The sequence below is a fragment of the Miscanthus floridulus genome, chromosome 2 (genome assembly GCF_019320115.1).
Source record: "Miscanthus floridulus cultivar M001 chromosome 2, ASM1932011v1, whole genome shotgun sequence".
In the NCBI taxonomy this organism is placed as follows: domain Eukaryota; kingdom Viridiplantae; phylum Streptophyta; class Magnoliopsida; order Poales; family Poaceae; genus Miscanthus; species Miscanthus floridulus.
This window is the reverse complement of record NC_089581.1, coordinates 38,844,646-38,865,660: the sequence shown is the minus strand read 5'-3', so window position 1 is coordinate 38,865,660 and position 21,015 is coordinate 38,844,646. Positions and strand designations below refer to the sequence as shown.

General features: G+C 48.6%; 3 protein-coding genes across 3 annotated transcripts; all 3 read left to right on the top strand.

Annotated features, from left to right (window-relative positions):
- The first annotated feature begins 3,656 nt into the window (after positions 1 to 3,656).
- Positions 3,657 to 6,776, top strand: LOC136538530 (glucan endo-1,3-beta-glucosidase 8-like). The gene is made up of 2 exons (XM_066530487.1): positions 3,657 to 4,167; positions 5,483 to 6,776. The coding sequence occupies exons 1-2, from the start codon at positions 3,809 to 3,811 to the stop codon at positions 6,600 to 6,602; spliced, it is 1,479 nt and encodes a 492-aa protein (XP_066386584.1). The 5' UTR covers positions 3,657 to 3,808; the 3' UTR covers positions 6,603 to 6,776.
- A 711-nt stretch (positions 6,777 to 7,487) lies between these two features.
- Positions 7,488 to 11,102, top strand: LOC136538529 (uncharacterized). Its single transcript, XM_066530486.1, has 7 exons — positions 7,488 to 7,835; positions 7,964 to 8,040; positions 8,217 to 8,351; positions 9,436 to 9,490; positions 9,630 to 9,717; positions 10,441 to 10,539; positions 10,681 to 11,102. The coding sequence occupies exons 1-7, from the start codon at positions 7,564 to 7,566 to the stop codon at positions 10,807 to 10,809; spliced, it is 855 nt and encodes a 284-aa protein (XP_066386583.1). The 5' UTR covers positions 7,488 to 7,563; the 3' UTR covers positions 10,810 to 11,102.
- Positions 11,103 to 13,841: 2,739 nt separating this feature from the next.
- Positions 13,842 to 19,215, top strand: LOC136522125 (TATA-box-binding protein 2). Its single transcript, XM_066515915.1, has 9 exons — positions 13,842 to 14,178; positions 15,922 to 16,009; positions 16,420 to 16,491; positions 17,192 to 17,242; positions 17,330 to 17,374; positions 17,458 to 17,550; positions 17,648 to 17,749; positions 17,833 to 17,906; positions 18,563 to 19,215. Coding segments are annotated over exons 1-9 (603 nt in total). The 5' UTR covers positions 13,842 to 14,101; the 3' UTR covers positions 18,564 to 19,215.
- Positions 19,216 to 21,015: the final 1,800 nt, after the last annotated feature.

Genomic DNA, 21,015 nt, shown 5'->3' with positions numbered 1-21,015 from the left:
TTTCGTGATGTATATAATGTTTCGTAATGTACATGTATTTGTATATAATCCTTATTTTTATTATCTTTCTTTATTAATTAATTTATTTTACATGTTCATGTGTTAGTTTTTTTTTGTTTCCCATATTCCATGAGATGTCATGTGGTATATTTTAGTATGGAATATTATTCTGGTGAGCATTTAATACTTTCTTTCTTAGACTTAAAATGGTCTGATGTATCTGATAATAAAATTTTTCACAACTATAATTACAAAACCATCAATATAATGTAGTGGTGGGGACTTATTTTTCAAAAAAAAAAAACAATAGGTGTTGTGTTCAAGTCCTCAGATGGACTATTTTTATTTTAATTTCTATTATGCACTAGCATCTAGTAGCTTTTCTTTTCCCATTCACGTGGCTTCTCAGCGGAATCCAGAGAGCGGCAAGCGCGACATGCGCGGGATAAAAGCGCGACATGTGCGGGCGGACCGTTGGGCCGAAAAATCGTGGAAGGCTGGAAGCGCAGCTGCGCGGGACATGGTCGGCGCGGGGCTGGTGTCCGACCATAGGCGTCTCCGAGATGGTGATTGTTTGTCTGTCTCAATATGTATGATTGCCCGGCATCAGGAATCAGGTACTCTTGCCGCCACACCTTCTTCTTCCTCACCTCACTGCATGAACAGCTCAATCACATCTTCTTCCTCACTCCCTCCTCTTCCCCTTTCTCCTACGCGTGTGTGCCCTGCTGCTGCTACTGTGACAGCGGCGGGGGCGGGATAGGGTCGGAGGCGGCCGGGGAGCCATCTGAGAGGGAGGAGAAGTCGAGGTCGGAGAAGGAGAAGTCACCGTTCAGGAGGAGCAGAACCGCGCCGGGGAAGGGGAGGAGCAGGTCCGCGACGGGGTGGTTGTGGCGGTCCGGCCGGAGCTTGCCTGCGTCAACTGCCGAGGGAGGGTGCGGGCGCGGCTGGCGCGTCGAGCAGGGAGCGGCGTTGAGGTCGGGCCGGCGCGACCGGCAAGGGCGCAGCCGTCGAGAGCTGGTGCGGCCACGGTCGGCGCGTCGAGTAGGGAGCGGCGCATGGTACGCGGAGGAAACAGCTTCGGTCGAGCAGGGGCGGTTACGCGAAGGAGGTGACGACAATGCCCGCTCCAGCCGAGCTCAAGAGGATTTTTTTCCGTTTCCCTAGGGCTAGGCCCAGAGGTGCTTTGAGGAACGTGTCAGCATGGCTTTTTTTTTAAGGCGACCTGGCTCGTGGGCTGGTCAAATAAACAGCTTGGGTTGCAGTCCCTGGGCTCAGTGGCTCTGGACCAGGCAAACAATGACCTCTTCTGTTTGCACCTGAGGCCTTGTTTAAGCGCGTAAAGTTTTGGAACGTCACATCGGATGTTATATGAGGGTGTCACATGAGGTGTTTGGATACTAATAAAAAAATAAATTACAGAATCCGCCGATAAATCGCGAGATGAATTTATTAAGCCTAATCAATCTGTCATTAGCACATGTGTTACTGTAACATTTATTGTCAAATTATGGACTAACTAGGCTTAAAAGATTCGTCTTGCAGATTAGTCGTAAACTATGTAATTAGTTATTTTTTAGTCGATATTTAATACTATATACCTGTGTCTAAATATTTGATGTAACGTGATGTAAAGTTTTGAGCGGTAACACAAGGTCTGAATTTCCTTTCTCATCAGTCTAATCATCGAAGCGTGTGATACTGATACTCTGTGTCAAGCCGCTGTTGCGCTCTGGCCACGAAATGGCTTCCGTCTTCTCTGACGAGTGACGAAGCAACAAGACGTCGCGGTCATCTAGAACACCACGGCCACGCTGCGTCTCCGCCGACAGCGACGCCCCGCGACCTGCCCCGTCCGGCCGCCTGGCCACACCAGAGCGATCAACCCCATGCCGCCCGCCACAGGAACGGATCGACCAGCCGGGGCCCGGGGAGGAGGGGCAGGTCGCAGGAGGAGGCTCTGCAGCGTCGGGCCCTCGGCTCGTCGATGTGGCCGTCGGAAACGAAACGAGGCGAGAGCGCATGCAGTTGGTGCTGTCCTCGTCCCTGTCGCGAAAGGAAGAAAAACACGGCAGATGCCGCGGCTCGCTCTCACCCGATTCCCGTACGCACGACCATGCTTTGGCGCTTTCATTGTTCGGTTCCTCCGTTTCGCATCGGACCGTCTCTGACGAACCGGGAAAAGATAGTTGTTCGATCGGTTCTTCTCCGACGGGCGTACTGGGTATGTTTCGTTACAGCGACATGCCTGAAAGAAGCTTTTTACTGCTACTAAAGCTGTGTACGGCATGAAGAAAGAAGCTTTTGTTATTTCACGATGTTTGTTGTCTTTATTTATCCGATGAAAACACCGGAAAAGGCAATTCATCCTCTTTCTGAGTCTCCTCCCGTTAGCCGTTCTGAATAATTCCGTGGTCAACTACTCAACTGGTCATCATCATCGAGCCGTCCAAGCTTAAGCGAAAGACTTGCCCATCTCCATTTGCATATAGACAATATAACAACAAAAAAGGGCTCATTTGAGAGCATTGGGTTTAGCTAGTACTCCTTTGAAACCTAGCTAATGTGCTTTCCAAGTCCAGTTTTGTTCGAAAGGCATTTACAAAGGGACTTCACGAAAGAGCAGGACTGGTGGAGGTCCCTTTTGTGCAGACAACACTCCAAGGAGCCCTCGCTTTCAATTACATCACCTGTATTACCCACTAACCTGTCCCCGTAGTTTACCATCACCTCAAGGAAAATAAAAGAAATCCAACCGCCTCACTCATTTCCTCCACCCTCACGCCGAGAAAAATCTGAATCCACCAGCCTGCGCCTCAACCATTACATCACATTTTGACCTGAGGATTCACGCTGTCCTCCTTTCTAGTAGTTCCTACTACCTGAACCCGACTAAGGATTACCATGAACAGCTACCTGAAGATATCCTTGTGATTGATCTCTATATATCTTCCTCCTGCCCACTGTTTTGCCCGTTGACAAGCGATTTAACAACAGCCTCATGTACAGTCTTTATTAGGGGCAGTTACGACAGTGAAAGTGTAATACAGGTTTCTTGTTAGTTTGATCTCCACCAATTTGGCCCAACGGCTAATTGGACCTTTGACTCACGCCCTGATCGGGGGCGCCCAGCTGCTCTTCTGGTTGGAGGGCTCCCGTCGCGCAGCGCTATATAAAGGAGGTGAGAGCTGGGGCTCGAATGACTAGGTTCACTGCAGCCGCCAGTTCCCCACCGAGTCTAACCCTAGTCCAATCTAGAGGGAGCGCTATGAGCGACGGGAAGCTCCACCGGCCTTCACCGCCGTCACTGGACCGCACCACCACTACGATGCTACCTCTACTCCGACACTAGAGGCGTGTCGCGCCGCGCCATGGTGAGGTACATCACCAAGTCTCTCATCTAAGTTATGTTTTTACCCACTGATCTACGCCTAGAAGTACTTTGAGGTCTACCAGTTCTTGGATAGAGAAAGTTTCACGCTTTCCTTTTTGTTTCTTTTTAAACGTGAGCTGCCTTTCTCCTTCCTCCCTATGTGGTTCTTGGTCATCACACGTTCAGTTCTATCCAAAATCCCCTGTCCTTGTCCACCTCGAATACCAAAAGCGAGGCGACCGGTCACTAGAAGAGCAATTCCCATCGTCCACTCCTTCCAATCGCCCCATCATTCAATTGTTTGTGTCGACTTCTTCCTCTTACGCGTTTTGCCCCCCAAGAAAACCGAGCGTCTCGTCTTGTGAATTCATACATGCGCGTGTGCACGTGCGCAGCTGATACCGACACATAGCTTCATTCGTCGTCTCGTCTTCCATGGCGACGAGCTATGATCGGCTGGCCGTCGCGGCCTCTCTGGTGGCGGCGGTGGTGGTGGCGGTGGTCGTCGCAGGGCTGCCGGCGGCCGGAGCGCTTGGGGTGAACTGGGGCACGATGGCGACGCACCAGCTGCCGCCGGGCACCGTGGTGCGGATGCTGGAGGACAACGGCATCAGGAAGGTGAAGCTGTTCGACGCCGACGCCGGCCCCATGGACGCGCTCGCCGGCAGCAGCGTGGAGGTCATGGTGGCCATCCCCAACAACATGCTCGACATGATGACGGACTACGGCACGGCCAGGGACTGGGTGCACCAGAACGTCAGCCGCTACAACTTCGACGGCGGCGTGAACATCAAGTGAGTCCTACTGCTCTCCCTCGTCTCTAGCCTTGACATGATCCTACTCTCTGCGTCTTCTTCCTTTTTCTTCGCAAAAGGGAAGGATATGGCAAGAACAATTGGTCTTACCGTCTTGGTGTGATCCTTTTCAGCTCTGCATTTGTGATCCGCATTTGTTGGCTGCGTCTGCTGTGGCTTTCTAAAGCATATATACATACAACCCCGCGCGAACACAGTGAACGCTTGGGGAAAAAAAAAGGAAAAAAAGATGGTACTGCTCCTTAGCGGGTCGGGTACTGTTCATCGTGGTTCGTTACTGTTTATCAACAGGGACTAGGGCTACGTGCGCGTCGGATGAACAGTAATTGCGATGGGACACCCCTCAAATTTATAGTCTTTTATAGATATCTCCCCTGAAAAATGGAAACTTTATATCGGTGACAACAATGTAGTACCAGAAGCTGTGAACGTGCACTTCAGCTAACAAACTTCTCATCATATATATAAACATAAAAAAAACTTGCTCTTAACTTCATTGAGGTGGAGGTGCTAATCTTCTCTAATGAACATAGTGATATTTTGAGTTGTGATCATGCCATGCTCGACATTCTTATGCTTCTGCAACAAGGTTAATGTTTAGTTAGGAGCTATCTCCCCCCCCCCCCCCCCGCCACCCAAAAAAAAAGTTTAGTTAGGAGACCTTCTTGGTTAATACAGGTGTGCAGTAGCTTCAAGTTTTAGCATAGGGTGACGCGTTTTTTCTATCGGCTGATTCAGAGGAAGCCTTTTTTATCAGTAACCTTGGCTGACATCAACAAGTTGCAACATAAAGTTACGGATATCCATTGGATTTGTGCTGTTATCTGTCTAAAGAATCTAACCTTGGGTGTTATCTTCTGGGACCGAAATGTCTAAAAAAAAGTTGCATGCACAAGAATAATATCTCTAAAGGGATTAGTTCTCTTAAAGTACCAGGACACTCGTCTAACTGCTGTGGCCACTGGACGCCCACTAGACATGCACAACTCTTTGTTCCTAAAAAAAAGAGACATGCACAACTCTTTGAACTTTTTAGATAACTACTTCAATTTTGCGCTTAAAGCTCGTCGCTTCAAAGAATCTTCAGATAAGCAGCTTTTACAACACCTCACGATGACACTATAGCGTATCTGATCCGAAAATGCCTGATTAATCAGTCGTAGAAAATTATTTTGATTTCGGTGTACCACACTACCTAAATGTGTCATCATCAACATCAAGTAGGAAATTATTCGGTGGGGTGGTTAAGATTTCGTGTGATTGGTAAGATAACGCGGTCAATGTTTGCGTGCAGATACGTAGCGGTCGGGAACGAGCCCTTCCTGTCGTCTTTCAACGGCACGTTCCTGAACGTCACGCTGCCCGCCCTGCAGAACATCCAGCGCGCGCTGAACGACGCCGGCCTCGGCGACACCATCAAGGCCACCGTGCCGCTGAACGCCGACGTGTACAACTCCCCCACGGACAACCAGGTCCCGTCGGCGGGGCGGTTCCGGTCCGACATCGCCGGCCTAATGACGGAGATCGTGCAGTTCCTGAACCAGAGCGGCGCGCCCTTCACCGTCAACATCTACCCGTTCCTGAGCCTCTACGACAACGACGACTTCCCGCTGGACTACGCCTTCTTCGACGGCACGAGCAGCCCCGTGGTGGACACCGGCAACGGCATCCGGTACACCAACGTGTTCGACGCCAACTTCGACACGCTCGTGTCCGCGCTCGCCGCGGCGGGCGTCGGCGGCCTCCCCGTCGTGGTCGGTGAGGTCGGGTGGCCGACCGACGGCGACAAGCACGCCACGGCCGCGTACGCGCAGAAGTTCTACGCGGGCCTGCTGCGGAAGCTGGCGGCAAACACCGGCACGCCGCTGCGGCCGGGATACATCGAGGTGTACCTGTTCAGCCTCATCGACGAGGACGCCAAGAGCGTGGCGCCGGGCAACTTCGAGCGCCACTGGGGCATCATGCGCTATGACGGCCAGCCCAAGTACGCCATGGACCTGTCCGGGCAGGGCCGGAACACGGCGCTTGTGGCGGCGAGGGGCGTCCAGTACCTACCCCGCCAGTGGTGCGTCGTCAACCCCAACGCGCCGGACATGAGCAAGATCGGCGACAGCGTCACCTACGCCTGCACCTTTTCCGACTGCACCTCGCTCGGCTACGGCTCGTCGTGCAACGGCCTGGACGCCGTCGGCAACGCGTCGTACGCCTTCAACATGTACTTCCAGGTGCAGAACCAGGTGGAGGGCAGCTGCGACTTCCAGGGGCTCGCCGTGCCCACGGCGCAGAACCCGTCCACGGACGCCTGCAACTTCACCATACAGATCACGCCGTCCGCCGGGGGGAGACGGCGCGCCACGGCCGCGGCGGCTCTGCTCCTCTTGGTTCTTCTTGCGGCCCTGCATGTCGCGCCGTGACTGAGCGCGTGACTCGGCTAATGATCATGTCACCAGTCATTAGGATTAGAAGAGTAGAAGGGTGGAGGTGCCGTCTCGTGTGTAAAGATTTTGGTTTGGTTTTGTATAGCTAATGATAATCTCGTGTTATCAGATCATTCTGAGGTGCATAATGTAGTACCTTCTATTTGGATTTAGGGGGTGTCTAGATGTAAGAAACATCAAGATTCAAATAGTGACTACAAAACCAGAATAGTGACTACACGTCTCTGTTGTGTTTCTTACTATCAAATAGAGCCTATCAATGCCTTTATAAAGGAAACGACAACAAAGGCACCGACGATGCTAGCCTACCGTGGAAATGCTTTTACCTGCAAATCCCATCACCATAGTAGAAGAGGTACGAAAATGACCCTCCAGTGAGGAAGCACGGTCCACAGACGTAGTTGTTCGAGCTTTCGCGAGCGGCCGTGTACAACGGACACACAGAGAAACGGAGGACTTGGACGCACAGAAGAGTGACCACCGGCCTCCAGCGTCTCCGTTCCGTGCGTCGGTGCGTGGTTGATCGTTCTGCTCGGCCTTCTTCCCCGTCGACGTCATCTCGTCACGCTCCAGACTCCCAGCGCCGCTGGCGCTCCTAGCGATGCACTCCAGCGTGTGCTTCACATGTAGCGATGCGGATGTGTTGCCATAGGTACCGCCAGTTTTGGAGCGCGCGGGGCCGGGGAGAGAGAGTCCGGAGAGTGACTCGCCGTCGCCGTCGGTTTTACTCCGGTCAGTTCCAACGGCATCAGTTTCTTCTAGGCCCAAGGCAAGAGGCCGTTCGGTCCGTGGTAGCCGATGACGAACGACGGCCCCAGATGGCGGGATCTCGGCCCAACGGTTGTTCCCGCAAGCAAACCGACCCAACAACCTTATCCCCTCGCTATCCCCCCTCCCTCCTTGTCCGCTCCATTTCGAGCTCAAATCGCCGGACGAAATGGAAGCGGCGCCATGCGTCCGCACCTTCTCCCCGTCCTCGTCCTCCTCCGAGGGGGCTAGACCCTGCCTTCTCCTCGCGGGCCTGGCCTCGCGGCGCGCTCGGGCGCTCGCGGCGCCGCCCCCGCCCCGCGCCGTCGCCTCCTCCCGCGCGCCGCTGGTGGTCTCCAGCCCGCCACCGCCGGCGGCCTCGGGCACGCCCTCCCCCGCTCACGCCAAGGTCGACCGTTCCGGCCGCTTCTGCAGCCCCCGCGCCGCCCGGGAGCTCGCGCTGTGAGTCCCGTTTCCCCAGCTTCAGCTCCGACATACTTCGGTTTCTCTCCCTCCGCGCGGCGTTGGGATTGGCTTTGGGTGTGGTTCCTTCCCTGAGATGGTCGCTGCTTCCGCGTCTCGTGTCGCAGGATGATTTCCTACGCCGCATGTCTGGAGGGAAACGACGTCGTCCGGCTCTTCGACCGCAGGATCAGCGCAAGACGAGGTCAGGGTTCTTCTCCCAGCACCTCTCCTTCGTTCATTTGTTTCAAGGATCAACTCGTCGATTTGCTCGGCTGAATACCTCCTTGCATCAGTGCAAACTCCTGGGCTCCTGGCGTTCTATGCATGCATTTTACTTGCTGTTTGTCCTCTTATTTCGGTTTCTCCACGCTTGTTCAGAGCCCGGGTTTGTTTTCGACAAGGCATGCCTATCGAGTTACAACCATATGAGCTTTGGTGGGGGACCGCTCGAGGTCGGAACGGAGGAGGAGGCTGAGAAACTGACCAGTCAGAACGAGAAGGATTCAGCCAACGGTAACAACTATGCCCACGCAACTTCTGGTTCTACTCCCTATATGTTAACGCGGTTACAGCTGGAGTCATAAATTGCTGTTGGTAAATTTGGACATATCTCCATTTTTTCCTCACAATTTTGAGATGGAATATCTCTATATCCAGAAGATTCCATAGAGCACAAGTTCAGTTGGGTACCAATTCCATTATAGCAGTCTTTTAACAGTTATCCTTCGGACAATCTGAAACATACAACCACCAGAAAATTAAGTTGATTCCTGTTTAAACAAATTTTATGGTTTGTTTCAGTCCAAGTTTTGAAACTTTCCTCATATTTTATATCTATGATTCTGATTTCCCAAAGTTAAGAGAGCAATGGATCATTGGATGTTCCATAAATACATTATTGAACTTAGGCCAAGTTTTTTTTTTTATTGTGGGTGTGTGCCTATTGTCATGTATATAAAAACTGGAAGGCATGCTAGAGCAATTTCAAGTTGGTGCTGTGGATTTCAGACCGTCAAACTACAACAGTTAATGCAGTGCTTTGGCTTAAAAAAGCGCAATGTGCTAGGTAAGTAGCTGCGTGGCACCTAACGCTTAATTAGGTATAGTGGCCAATGCCTAGGTGCCACCTAGTCAGGCTAGGTTGTCAATTGTCACTTTTGAGAATAGTGACATAATGAGTTGGGCCTAAAAAATTCAAGATCTAAAGGGGTTGTGTATCTGTTTTTTTGGTTTTGCAGACTGAGTTTTAAGAGAGCTATACCATAATCCATCACTCTAAGCGCCAGTAAAATTTGATATATTTTATCAAGCCATGTGTTGATTACACTTTTAATCGACATGCTGAAAACTGTTCACCTTCGTTAGCATGCATCGTTTGTAGCAGCCCAGTGGCATCTATCTTATTCAACGCAATAAACATATCCTTATGATGCATGCTAAACGGCTCATATAGTCATATTAACCGTATACATTTTTCTTCCTTAGTCTGTTGTGAAATCAGCTGAGTAATTATAGATTTCTTTTTGTGTAAATATGTTCCATTAATGTTTGGTTATTCTTCTGCAACGAATTTGACATGTTTTTGTTTCATATTCAGAAGAAGATGTACTTTCAGCTCCTCTAAAACTGGTTTACAACAACTTTGTCTTACGGTATACTTTCCTTCTTGCCCTTTTCCACTAAAGGCATTAGGTATCGACACACTGTTCTGATATGTGATAAATTTAATTTCCTGTTTAGTATTTAGTCCTGCTGCTCTTACATTCCTAATTAGACGTTTTTCAAGTACAGGTTGTCCAGGGAACTTTTAGTGGCTGTTGCCAGTGGATGGGATAAGCATGTAGATATCATTGACAAAATAATTCCCCAGGCTTGGAAGGTTAGATATTTTTTCCTAATCTTCTATGCTGATTCATCAAATCCCTTCGACATGCATCAAGCTGTTTATATGTTTATCAGTTTGATTCAAGCATATACTTATTCTGTGTAGTACACAACCGTTTTTCACTACACTGAACTAGCGAACAAATCACCCTGATGCATACCAGAAGATGTTTATATGGTTATCAGTTTGGTTCGAACGTATCCTTATTCTGTATACTACACCACTGTTTTTCACTACACTGAACTATTGAACAATCACTCTGATGCATACCGGAAGTGTATGACCATCAAGGATTATTTCGTGCCTTATCTTTTGGCATGCAGTGAAATATTGAGATCTCCCATTGTTATTTTAGACTTATGACCTTATTACGCTACTTAATTTTCCAGCATAGCTAATTAGTTATTTCTGTTGGGCACCCGAAGGATGAGGAAGTGAATAAGTGATACAGAATCTGAAGAATGTACCTTCCTTAATCTGAATCGCTTTATTTCTATATTTGTTTGTACTACCAGAGCTCAGATGTTTTTTAAAGTAAAAATTAGAAAAATATGAAATACAATATATTACTTTCCTTTCAGTTTATAATCTACCTGATCTTTAAACTGGTGTCCAGGTAATATGTGTTCGTATATATTTTAGTATTTAGTATTTTGCAATTTGCTGTCTTGTTTTATGGCATAACCTGCTGTTGATACATGGAAAATTTCATGGCAGGATGAGCCTGTGGCAAGAATACTTGAGCTCTGCATTCTACATATTGCTATGGCAGAGATGACATCAAAAGGAACACCTCACAAAGTTGTCATTAATGAGGTGCTTATTTTTCTCCATATTACTTTTTTTTCTTCATATTTTGACTTTACGTGTCTAGCACCTGCATGCTTTCTTATAGCTATTACTCTTTCCATTTTTTAGTACTAATAGAATAAATGTCTCTCGACCCTTGTCTTTCAGGCAGTAGATCTGGCAAAGCGTTTTTGTGATGGTGGTGCCCCTCGGGTAATCAATGGATGCCTTCGAACATTTGTAAAGGATCATGTTGACGTTTCAGGCACGAGCCAGGGAGCTGAATCAAAGTCGTGATTTTTTGCAAATACCCTGAATCGCACAACAGAATGGTGACTGAAGTAAAGAAGTATGGAGAAAACCTTGCTGTCTTGGAGTTCAGGCAAACAACTTCCATCATGAAGATTTAGCGTTTAACCTAAGGGAACCTAAGCAGTAAACATGATGGGCTCATCAAGGAAGGAGCCACAAATAGTTCGTTCAGTTATTAGCTGGGTGAAAGTATACAGAGCTGTAAACTGGTGATGCACATTCATGCTCCATCTGAAACAACCGAAGGTTATCACTTCTGATGACCTACTACTCCCGCAGATCCTTAAATGACCAGATATTAAGATGTTCACCTGTTTGTTATTTTCAGTCCTACGAAAAAAAAACACCCCCGCGTCGCCCCCATGCAGGCGACACGGGAGGCGACCCAAACCCTTAGCCGCCTCTCTTCCTTCCCTCCCTCTCTCCAGCCGCGCCGTCACCGGAGCAGGCTGCCGGCATGGCCGTGTAGCTTGTCGGGGGGCGGCGGCGAGGCTCTTCTTCGCGGTGGAAGCTACGACGGTCGGGGACGAGCTCGCGTGTGGCGTCCTAGGGCACGACGAGGTCGCTGAGGCTGGTGGCGGCGTCGACGTCTTCAGTGGCGGTCTGGGGCAGTCTCCTCACTTCGGCGTCCGGATCCGGTGGTCCAAGGACTGGATTCGCGTGGATCTCCGGCGGGCCGTGCCTGGGCGGGCGTTGGGCAACGGTGGCGGCGGCTCCTGTCCAAGACGTCGGATAGTCGTCGGATCCGCGGGTACGACGCTCGTGGTGCGAGGCGCTGCGCCCAGGGGCGCGCGCGGTGGCGGCTGCGTCGGCCTGGGGCGGGCCTCTTCCTCGCGCTCGCGCTCGGCAGTTGTTGGCGGCGTGCGCAGTAGCGGGACGGCGGGGCGTGCCCTCGTGCGAGCCGCGTGGGGCTCGGCGAGGCCACCTGCTGCTGCGGCGGCGCTGGCCAGTGCCCGTGCAGGCGGCGAGCGGTGGCGGGGGCTCCTTCCTCCTCCGCTTCCCCCTTTACTCCTCATCCATGGCGTGGAGGCGGCGGCGCCAGCCGAGGATTTGGGTCTGGCGCCCTGACGGCCAGATCCGGTGCCCCCAGGGCAGGGGGCGGCGCCCGTGGTGGGGCATGCGCCTAACAGTGGCTGGCGGAGGTCGGCAGCGTCGACGGTGGGTGCTTGAGCCGGCAACGACAGCTGGCGACGGCTTCGGCGTGCGATAGGGTGATGCGCGTGGCACGGTAAGTCCAGCTCTGCATGTTGCCCGGTCGGAGGGGGTGGCAGTTGATGCCCCTCTGGAGGGGCTTCTGTGGGATGGCAGTGACGACGACGGTGGCGACAAGCTAGGGTCTGGCATCTTGGCTCGACGTATGTGCTAGGGGCACCTCGGCGCGAAAGCCTTGGCGACGGCGACGCCTGTGGACGTCGATTTCCTTGTTGGGGGCGTCGTGTTCTTGTGCCCCAGCCATGCCTTCCACGGGTGGAAACCCGGTCCATTCCTGGACAAGCGACGGCGGCGCAATCGGCGTCGTACCCTTTCTGAAGGCGTCACCGTGGAAATTCGTCTCGGCCGTGATGTCTCCTTCGGCAGATGTCCTCCGCCTCTCGACGCCCGATTGACGCGAGACGGTGAGTTTGGCATCGTGAAGTCGGAGCTGCTGCATCAGGGGATGTAACTCAACAACGATGACGCCGGTCGAACCCTTCTTCTCTGACGGCTGGGTTTCAGCTATAGAGGCTTGGCAATCGCCGCTGGCGCGACGTGGGATCAAGACAGGAAGTCGGAGCTGCTCTTCGCGAAGCCGTTGATCTTGGCAACGATGACCTGTTGCAGCCTCCTGCTTCGGACCCGTTGGTCTGACATCTTTGGTTGGGTCGTCGGTGTTTTGCCGAAAGTCGGAGCTGCTGGTTGCTTTACAACCATGCTCGGTAACGATGACTTATGGTAGTGTGTACTCTACCGTGTTGCGTGGGTGGGTTAACTTTTCGTGGTGTTTGGTGCCACGCTTGGCTACCTTTGCTTGTATATAAACTTTATTTGTCTTAACTGAAAGGCAGAGCTCATGACATTGTTTCAAAAAATAATAATAATAAGATGTTCACAAGTTCAGTAAAAGCCTGATGTATATGTAATAGGTTATGATTGGCATTGGCCCATGCTCTGGGAGACAGATAATTCGGGTTTCATAAATTGATGCAAGACATGTAGATTATTAATCTCTTATATGTCGCATATGATGTTTGCTTCTACTTGGATTGATTTTGGATCTTTTCTCTCAAACATAATTCGTTTTATTTCTGTCCGTTTTGTACTGGTCTTATTGCCTACTCTCTCAATTCTAAAATGAAAGAAATTTTAGCTAACATTTTATATATAATGCAAGATGTTGTAGTTAACATGAATGTGCGCTGCAGCAGTGACCAAATGCGTCTGCTCAAGTAGTCAGGCCTGTTCTGATCCACCGTGATTATAATAATTAGCTAAAAGAATTTAATTGTACTCTAAACAGACTAAGATTATGATTTAGATTATATAATTAAAATACTCGGTTACAATAATTTTATAATCTACCTCGAACCTGCTTTCTGGTGATTACGATTTTCTCACATAAACGAAGAATGATCCATCACAATAATTCAAATACTCCGATTATTATAGTTCATAATTTCATAATTCTATATATAATTCATCAGATTATAAAACAAACCACCAAACAGCTGCTAAGCCCGGAAGCGATGACCAGTTGATCTGAGGTTCGAAACCAGCTAGTGCGATTTGCGAGCAGGAGAAATCCTAAGATTAATGCCCGCCAAACGCGAATCATACCCATACACCGACACGGGGCCCCAGCGCATGCTATGACCCACAGGTCCGTGTGCATACCTCAAACCAGCGCGTGGGCAAACCACACCCTGGGTAACCGGCCACAGCCGGTGCACCCTGTTCCCCTACAAAAGCCAAGCACTCCCCATCCACCGCCTGCTCCCCGTCCACCGATACAACCCAACGCCCGCACGCATCTACCTCCCACCACCAGACGACCTCCCCCCTCCCCCCGCATTCTCACGCCGCCTGCGCTCTCCCTCCCCCTCGCGAGATAGATAACCCTAGCAGCTCCCTTCCCCTTGCTTTCCCTCCTCTCCAACTCCTCTCCCGATCTCTATAAAAGACCCGGATTTCGAATTCCCCCTCGAACCCGTGACACGCACGCTCCTCTCCCGCCCATTTCGGCCTCGGATTTGGCCCGGATTCGCGGCGCGGAGCCGACGAGGTTGCGTGCGTGGTTCGGATGGCGGAGCCGGGGCTCGAGGGCAGCCAGCCGGTGGATCTGTCCAAGCACCCCTCCGGCATCGTCCCCACGCTCCAGTAAGTCCCGGATCTGGGTCGTCTGGGGTTGGGGGGTTGCGGAGAGATCCCGTACCGTACGTGCTAGGGTCGCGCCGCGCGGCGGATGGGTGCTTGGGTGTGCTGGAGCTGCCGGGGCTTGGTTCTGGGCAGCGGGGTGCCTCCCTGTCTTGTGGGTGGTGGTGTTGTTGGTCTGTGTCGTGTTTTTGTTCAGCTTCCCGGTGCTGGGTGCATCGAAATGAACTAATATATTGACTTAAATAGTTGGGGCTTTGGTGGGAATTATTTAGCTGTCAACCTCTCTCGGAGTGTTGATTTCAGGTATGAGACTTGGGAGAACGAGACAGGGCCAAACTGCAGAGCAGATCTATTTCCTGATTGAAGTTTGTATTGTTGGCGTAATAGTTGTAGCAAGCATAATCTCTTCTTGACCATATTTCCATTCCATGTTTTGACTGGTTGGTGCATAAATTGTGTAATAATGTGATAAGCAGTCAGCCTCACGGACTGAGATTTCGATATCTCATCTCATGGGGAGGGTTAAATGCATTGGTTTGGTTTGAGGGACGTCCCGAATGGGGCAATCATTTTTCCACCAGTGTTTGGTTGGGAGTTTTTTCACCAGTGTTTGGTTGGGAGGTGCTGGGACGGGGTCATTTCTGCAGTGGCATATTCCCGAAATATGCGGACAGCTCGGTCCCCTCGAATCGGGTGGATGAAGCCATTCCTTGCGGACCGTGTCGTGTGCCATCTTTGCATTGGCAGGTGCGAGCGTGGTCAAACGGAGGGGCCGCGGGCATGGGGAAGCTCCGAGCTCAAGGCAAGCGGAGGAGAGATGGATGGAGAATATGCAGCGCACTGGGCTAGCGCCGACCACAAGAGTGGTGTGAGCTCCAGCATGGGAAGGAGCGGGTCTGATGACCTCCTCTGGCCACACGAGATCTCTGGTGGGGCAGATTGAGCATCTCTGGTGGCGGCAATGCCGAGATCTCTGCACGAGATCTTGGGCGAATGGGTTGGGCGGTGGTAGTGCCCAGCTCTTGGGCACCAGAGCTGTGAGATGTTGGGCGACTGCGGTACGAAATCTTGGGAATCAGGCTTTGCTCACCCGAAGAAGACAACAAGAATAGGTGTAGAGACAATGGCTGGTGGGGCCATGGATTATTGCATCTAATGGTGTTAAAACTCCAGCGGGTTCCACCCCACCACCACCATATCCTTCTAACCAAACAAAAATTGCAATGAACCTATCCCTCCAACCAAACCAGAGCTGGGTCAATCCCGTCCAAAAAAATAGGGATCTGACCATCCATCGCACTTTGTCCCCAAACCAGAAGCAACCTAAGGGACTGACTTTTGTGAAAGATTTTTATTATGATTTTGGTGAAAGATTTTTCTGCCGGAGATTTCATTCTTCGTGTGGGATTTAAATGCTATGGGCTTATTAGTGCTATATCAAGTCCTGAAATGACTTTGATACAAAGCTTTTATGATCCAACCATTATAGTGTAGGACTGTAGGTTATCTTGAATGATAGTCTTACGTTTATTATGATTTGTACATGTTGGAAATTGGCACGAAGAAGAAATTAATAGCGCACACTATCATATCAAAAAAGAACAATGAAAATCATCTTGTAGTGTCTCTACAATGCTAAAAACTTACAATAAGAACCCTATGTTGCTTTTACAAAACAAAATTCACATGTTTACTGCAGTTCTTCGATCCTGGTCTGCTTGACGTGATGTCATTTTTTCATGACAGGAATATTGTATCAACAGTTAATTTGGATTGTAAACTTGACCTCAAAGCAATAGCTTTGCAAGCACGAAATGCAGAGTATAACCCAAAGGTATAGTGATTACCTCAAAGCAATGGCTTTGCACGGTATTTCCTGGTGGTTTTATCTAGCAGATGATTTTATGGATAAACAATGTATGTTGATCCTTTGTAGCTATGTGCAATCTTGTCTGTGAGCTCAAATAGCTTTGTGCTAATAGCTAATGGATGGCCTGGGATATGAGATGTGCGTGGTTAATTTTGGACCAGATGGATGCTCATATCCAGCTTGACCTGTGAATAACCACAATATTCTTTGACAAACAAGTTCTAAATTTTTAGCTTATATATGACTTGCCTGCTCTTAGGGCATTCTATTGAATGCAGTCTTTCTAGTTACGATGATATAATGTAGCAACCTGATTTTTGCTAAGTTTTCTCTGTTATTATATTTGGTTTGTTGACTCTTTTATCTGTAAACAGCGTTTTGCTGCAGTCATCATGAGAATAAGGGAACCCAAAACCACGGCACTGATATTTGCATCGGGTAAAATGGTATGCCATCAACATCTTTTGTCTTATACTGTCAATTTTCAAGGATTTTGCAAGCTTTTGGTGGCAGAATTTCCCTTGTATTAAATTTATTCACATCAAAATTCTTGTGGCATATATGGCCTACGTGAGTTTTTTTTTGACATGCTTTGTTGCCTTGGTGCTGCGTTGTCAAAAGATAGAAAGACTAATCTTTCTGTTTTTACTGTGTCATAATCTACCTCTCTCAATCATCAAGTATTGGAGAATAATGTTCTTACCCTCTCTCGCCTACACTAGGCAAATCTATTGATGGGCGGGCCTGGTGCAAGCGGTAGAGTCTTACCGCCTGAGACCGGAAGGTCCCGGGTTCGAGTCGCGGTCTCCTCGCATTGCACAAGCGAGGGTAAGGCTTGCCACTGACACCCATCCCCAGACCCTGCACAGAGTGGGAGCTCTTTGCACTGGGTACGCCCTTTTACCAGATGATATATCACGGCGGGTGTTTACTTGGGATTTTATTTGGATCAATATCTTCAGTATTGTAGACTTTCTTGGTTGTCATATTGAAATTAATTAAATGCATTGATGCGTCAATGCTTTTCTTCCAAATGAAGAAAGTTTATTAGAACTACATTTCTTTTATATAGAACTACAATCTTGTATCAATCCATCATAAGTGTTGTAGTGCTGAAGCAAGCGACCGATAATTTTCTATCAACAGGTATGTACTGGAGCGAAGAGCGAGCAGCAATCTAAGCTTGCGGCAAGAAAGGTGCCATATGTCTTGCTACCATTTTATTTAAGTTGGATCTAGTTTACTGAGAGGCTTCTGAATTCTAACACTTGTCTGTATTTCCAGTATGCTCGTATTATTCAGAAACTTGGTTTTCCTGCTAAGTTTAAGGTAACTATTTTCATAGTTGTGTACATTGACCTGTGCTTTGAACAATTTGTACATCAGTTGCTAAGTTGCTGTTCTATGGCCAGGACTTTAAGATTCAGAATATTGTTGGCTCTTGTGATGTCAAGTTTCCAATTAGGCTTGAGGGCCTTGCATATTCTCATGGTGCCTTCTCAAGTGTATGTCCAATGATGGCTTATTTTAACATCACAGTAATTCTTTTACCCTTTTTTGGGCTCCATTCTTGGATAATGACATTTTTCATTTGTTTTACAGTACGAACCAGAACTCTTTCCTGGCCTTATCTATCGGATGAAACAACCAAAGATTGTTCTTTTAATTTTTGTTTCAGGCAAGATTGTTTTGACTGGAGCAAAGGTTAGTTGTCATTTGTTGCACATGCTTAATAATACCGCGATTTGCTTATCTTTTTCCTTCATTTCATACTCCATTGTTTGTAGGTGAGAGAGGAGACCTACACTGCATTCGAAAACATCTATCCTGTACTGACAGAGTTTAGAAAAGTTCAGCAATGGTATGTAGTTCTTTTTATCATGCTTCAATCATAGTGCATGCATGACTCTTGCTACAATTGAGATTCTCTTGTTCTGTTGACTATGTTCACTATGTCTTGTACTCATTTTTGTAACATGTGTGGGACTGGGCACCTGTATGTTATTTGTTGTTAGACTTGATAGTAAAAATGTTGGAATCATGTTTTCTACTGTGTTTTCGAAACAAACTTTTATCATGGTATTCTGGTTATTCAAATCAGATGCACAAAAAAGGTTAGTAAGAAGCTAAGGGCAGAGAACTCTTGTTGGGTGATTTGAAATATTCATCTGCCTTTATATTTGATGTATAGCTATGAAGTGGTTGATTTGTTTGGCTGTTTGATATCATTACTGATAAAAAGCAATGTATGTGAATGCTATGCTATGCAAGCCATGGCTTGTAAATAGCTGCCTGAGATCTTTCCTTCTCTCTTTGAGCTCCTTTTGGAATGTGTGGGATTTCCCCCCCTGTTTCCTGTGTCCTGTGAAAATGAACTGATTCCCTTGAAATTGAACATCATTTCTGTGAAATTCCTGTGTTCCCAAAGGACAATTTATTGTTTATCACGACGGTGTGTGCAGTACTAAAATTAATTATTTAAAACTAATCTTTTCCTTCTGATTCCCCTCTTTGCAGATGACCCCAGTGAAGGTCACGTTCTTCTAATTACAAGCTTCCATGAGGTTTTCGTGTGACCATAAATTCTAACTGTACATAAAAAGTCTGGCGGAACTTACAGCATCTTGTAATTTCTGTGAGCTTCGGTGTCATGATTGGGTGGGTTTGTTGTGGTTGCTGGTGGACTTGTCAAGTTGATCCATTTGGGTAGGGCCCTGGTGAACACTGACACCTCATTATGTCTCAGTTTGAGTAGTTTGTGTGAACTGCAGGGTACATGCTTGTCCCATGTGGTTGCAGCGTTAACTGAATGCTAACAAGAGTAGATAAATTTTGCCCTACTTTGTCTTTGAGACACGAGTCTTGTAAAGTCTTTTCTGAGTATCTTTCAGTGTGCTGTGCGATGATGAAAAGGCTGGCACTGTATGTAACGTGGGCAAGGGCAATGTACTGACGGGACTGCGTGACTGGTTGTAAGTTATCTGTTGTATTTGAGATGCTGTAGCGTTTAGGACACTGGGACTTAATCTTGTTGGTTCACCGTATGGAGGAACCGGTCAGTAGACCATGCTATTGGTGTGCCTCTTTGCTAGTGGCTAATGATAGACATGTATGTTTCTGTTTCCAAATGTTCCAAATGATAGACATGCTAGGGTGAATAATTTGAATTCTACGTACTGTATAATTATCTTCTGGAAAGAATGCTCGGCGAAACGAACTGTCTCGTATCGCAGGGAACTGTGGTTACAATTTGGTGTTTTCGATAAGAGTCCTTAAAGTATTGGATGAGTTTTATATTGGTCCCCAAAGTACGAAATCATATGTTTGGCTCTTTAATGTATTTAAGTGATCTTAACTAGTTTTAAAATAAATATGAGGAGGGCTAGAAGCTGACGTGGTTGTCCATGTGGTCAGCCACGTACCAGCGAGATCAAGTCCTGCTCCTCCAGCCAGACATGGCCATTGTCGGCAGTGACAGCCTCGCCGTTGGCCACATTGAGCTTGACCCCCTCGCACGCGAGCGCTACCCCAGCGCCTCCACCCCCTCGCAAGCGAGCGCTACCCCCGTGCCTCCGCGTACGCGTGGCCGCGTGCTTCGGCGCCTTGGTGGCTGAGGCTGACCCTCCCTTGCGGTGCCACTACCGCTCCTGCATGCTGCTCGCCCTGCCCTGCTCGCTGGCCGCCTGTGTAACACCTCTGGTGTTACGAGCTCGCTTAACACCTAGATTAAGGCCTAAGAGAAATGCTCAAGGCAAGTTTCTCGGGTGTTAGAGTTAAAACTCACATAAAGATGCTAATAAAAATCCCGACAAGGAAGTAGACGAGTAGTTTTAATCGTTAGCATGAAAAACAATTTTTATAAGCAAAAATAAAATATAACTTGTAATTGGTACTTAAATAAAATTTGAAGTGTAAGTTTAGTAGATGAAAATGCAACCGTTGATTTGGTGTATAGGTGTTGTTCCATGATATTTTTGATAGCCAAGAATTGAAAGTGGAATATAATTTCAGCTTCTAGAACTAAAGGATTTTAAGTCTGGAAACCTAACGGCGATGCCATTTTGGCATTGAAATTTTGATTAAATTTCTTAAACACTAGGTCTATGTTTTCGTAGGGTTGGTTGCGTCTAAGTGAGTACTTTAGCTTGGTGAAGTCCACGGTTGGGTTGGAGTTGTCATGGAGTCGCAGAATTTGCCCAAATTTAGTCGAAACGCGTTGTAGCTATGCCGTTGATGCTCTGTTCGTGGACTGTCGTTCAGCGTGACAAACCTATCTTGACGCCGCTCTAACTTCCTCTCCGATTATCCTTTGGTCGTAAGTTACTTCCCCAGTTAGGTGTTAGTACCTACTTTAGGTTAGTTGAATCGGAGTCGAGTTGATCAGCGACTTTTGTTTCACTTTAAAATCAGTGCACGTCGTTTACAGCAGCCGTTCAGACGGTGTTCGCGACCACCGCGAACACAGTGCGCTGGGCGCTGGACCACGTCACGGCCGTGTTGCGCTGCCAGCACAATAGTACACTATTGTGTACCGATGGTGTGTGCATTAACCATGCACACAGTCATTAGATGCACAGCTGAATGACCAGGCACATCACCAATAGAGCAAGTAGCAGCAAGCAAGCGCTCAGGCAGCAGTAGCACGCCCATCATGCAAATTCATTGCACTAGACAAGCACACACATAAGCAACGCTGCCGAGCTCACCATCGCGCCTAGTTTCACCTCCCCCGCTACATGCCGCATCACTGCCTGCTTGCCTCGTCCCGTCGCCCTGTGCTACGGCAGAGCCAAGCAGCTGCAAGTAGACGCTCGCCGATGCTCGCTAGCTGCCGCTCGGAGCACAGCGTCGCCATTAATGGCGAGCTACAAATTCAGCCGAGCCTTAGCACAGCTCTGCTCTCTCCCCTTTTAGTTCTCGCGCGTACAGCCGCCATGGCCACCACGAAGCTCGTGCTCGCCACCGCTCGG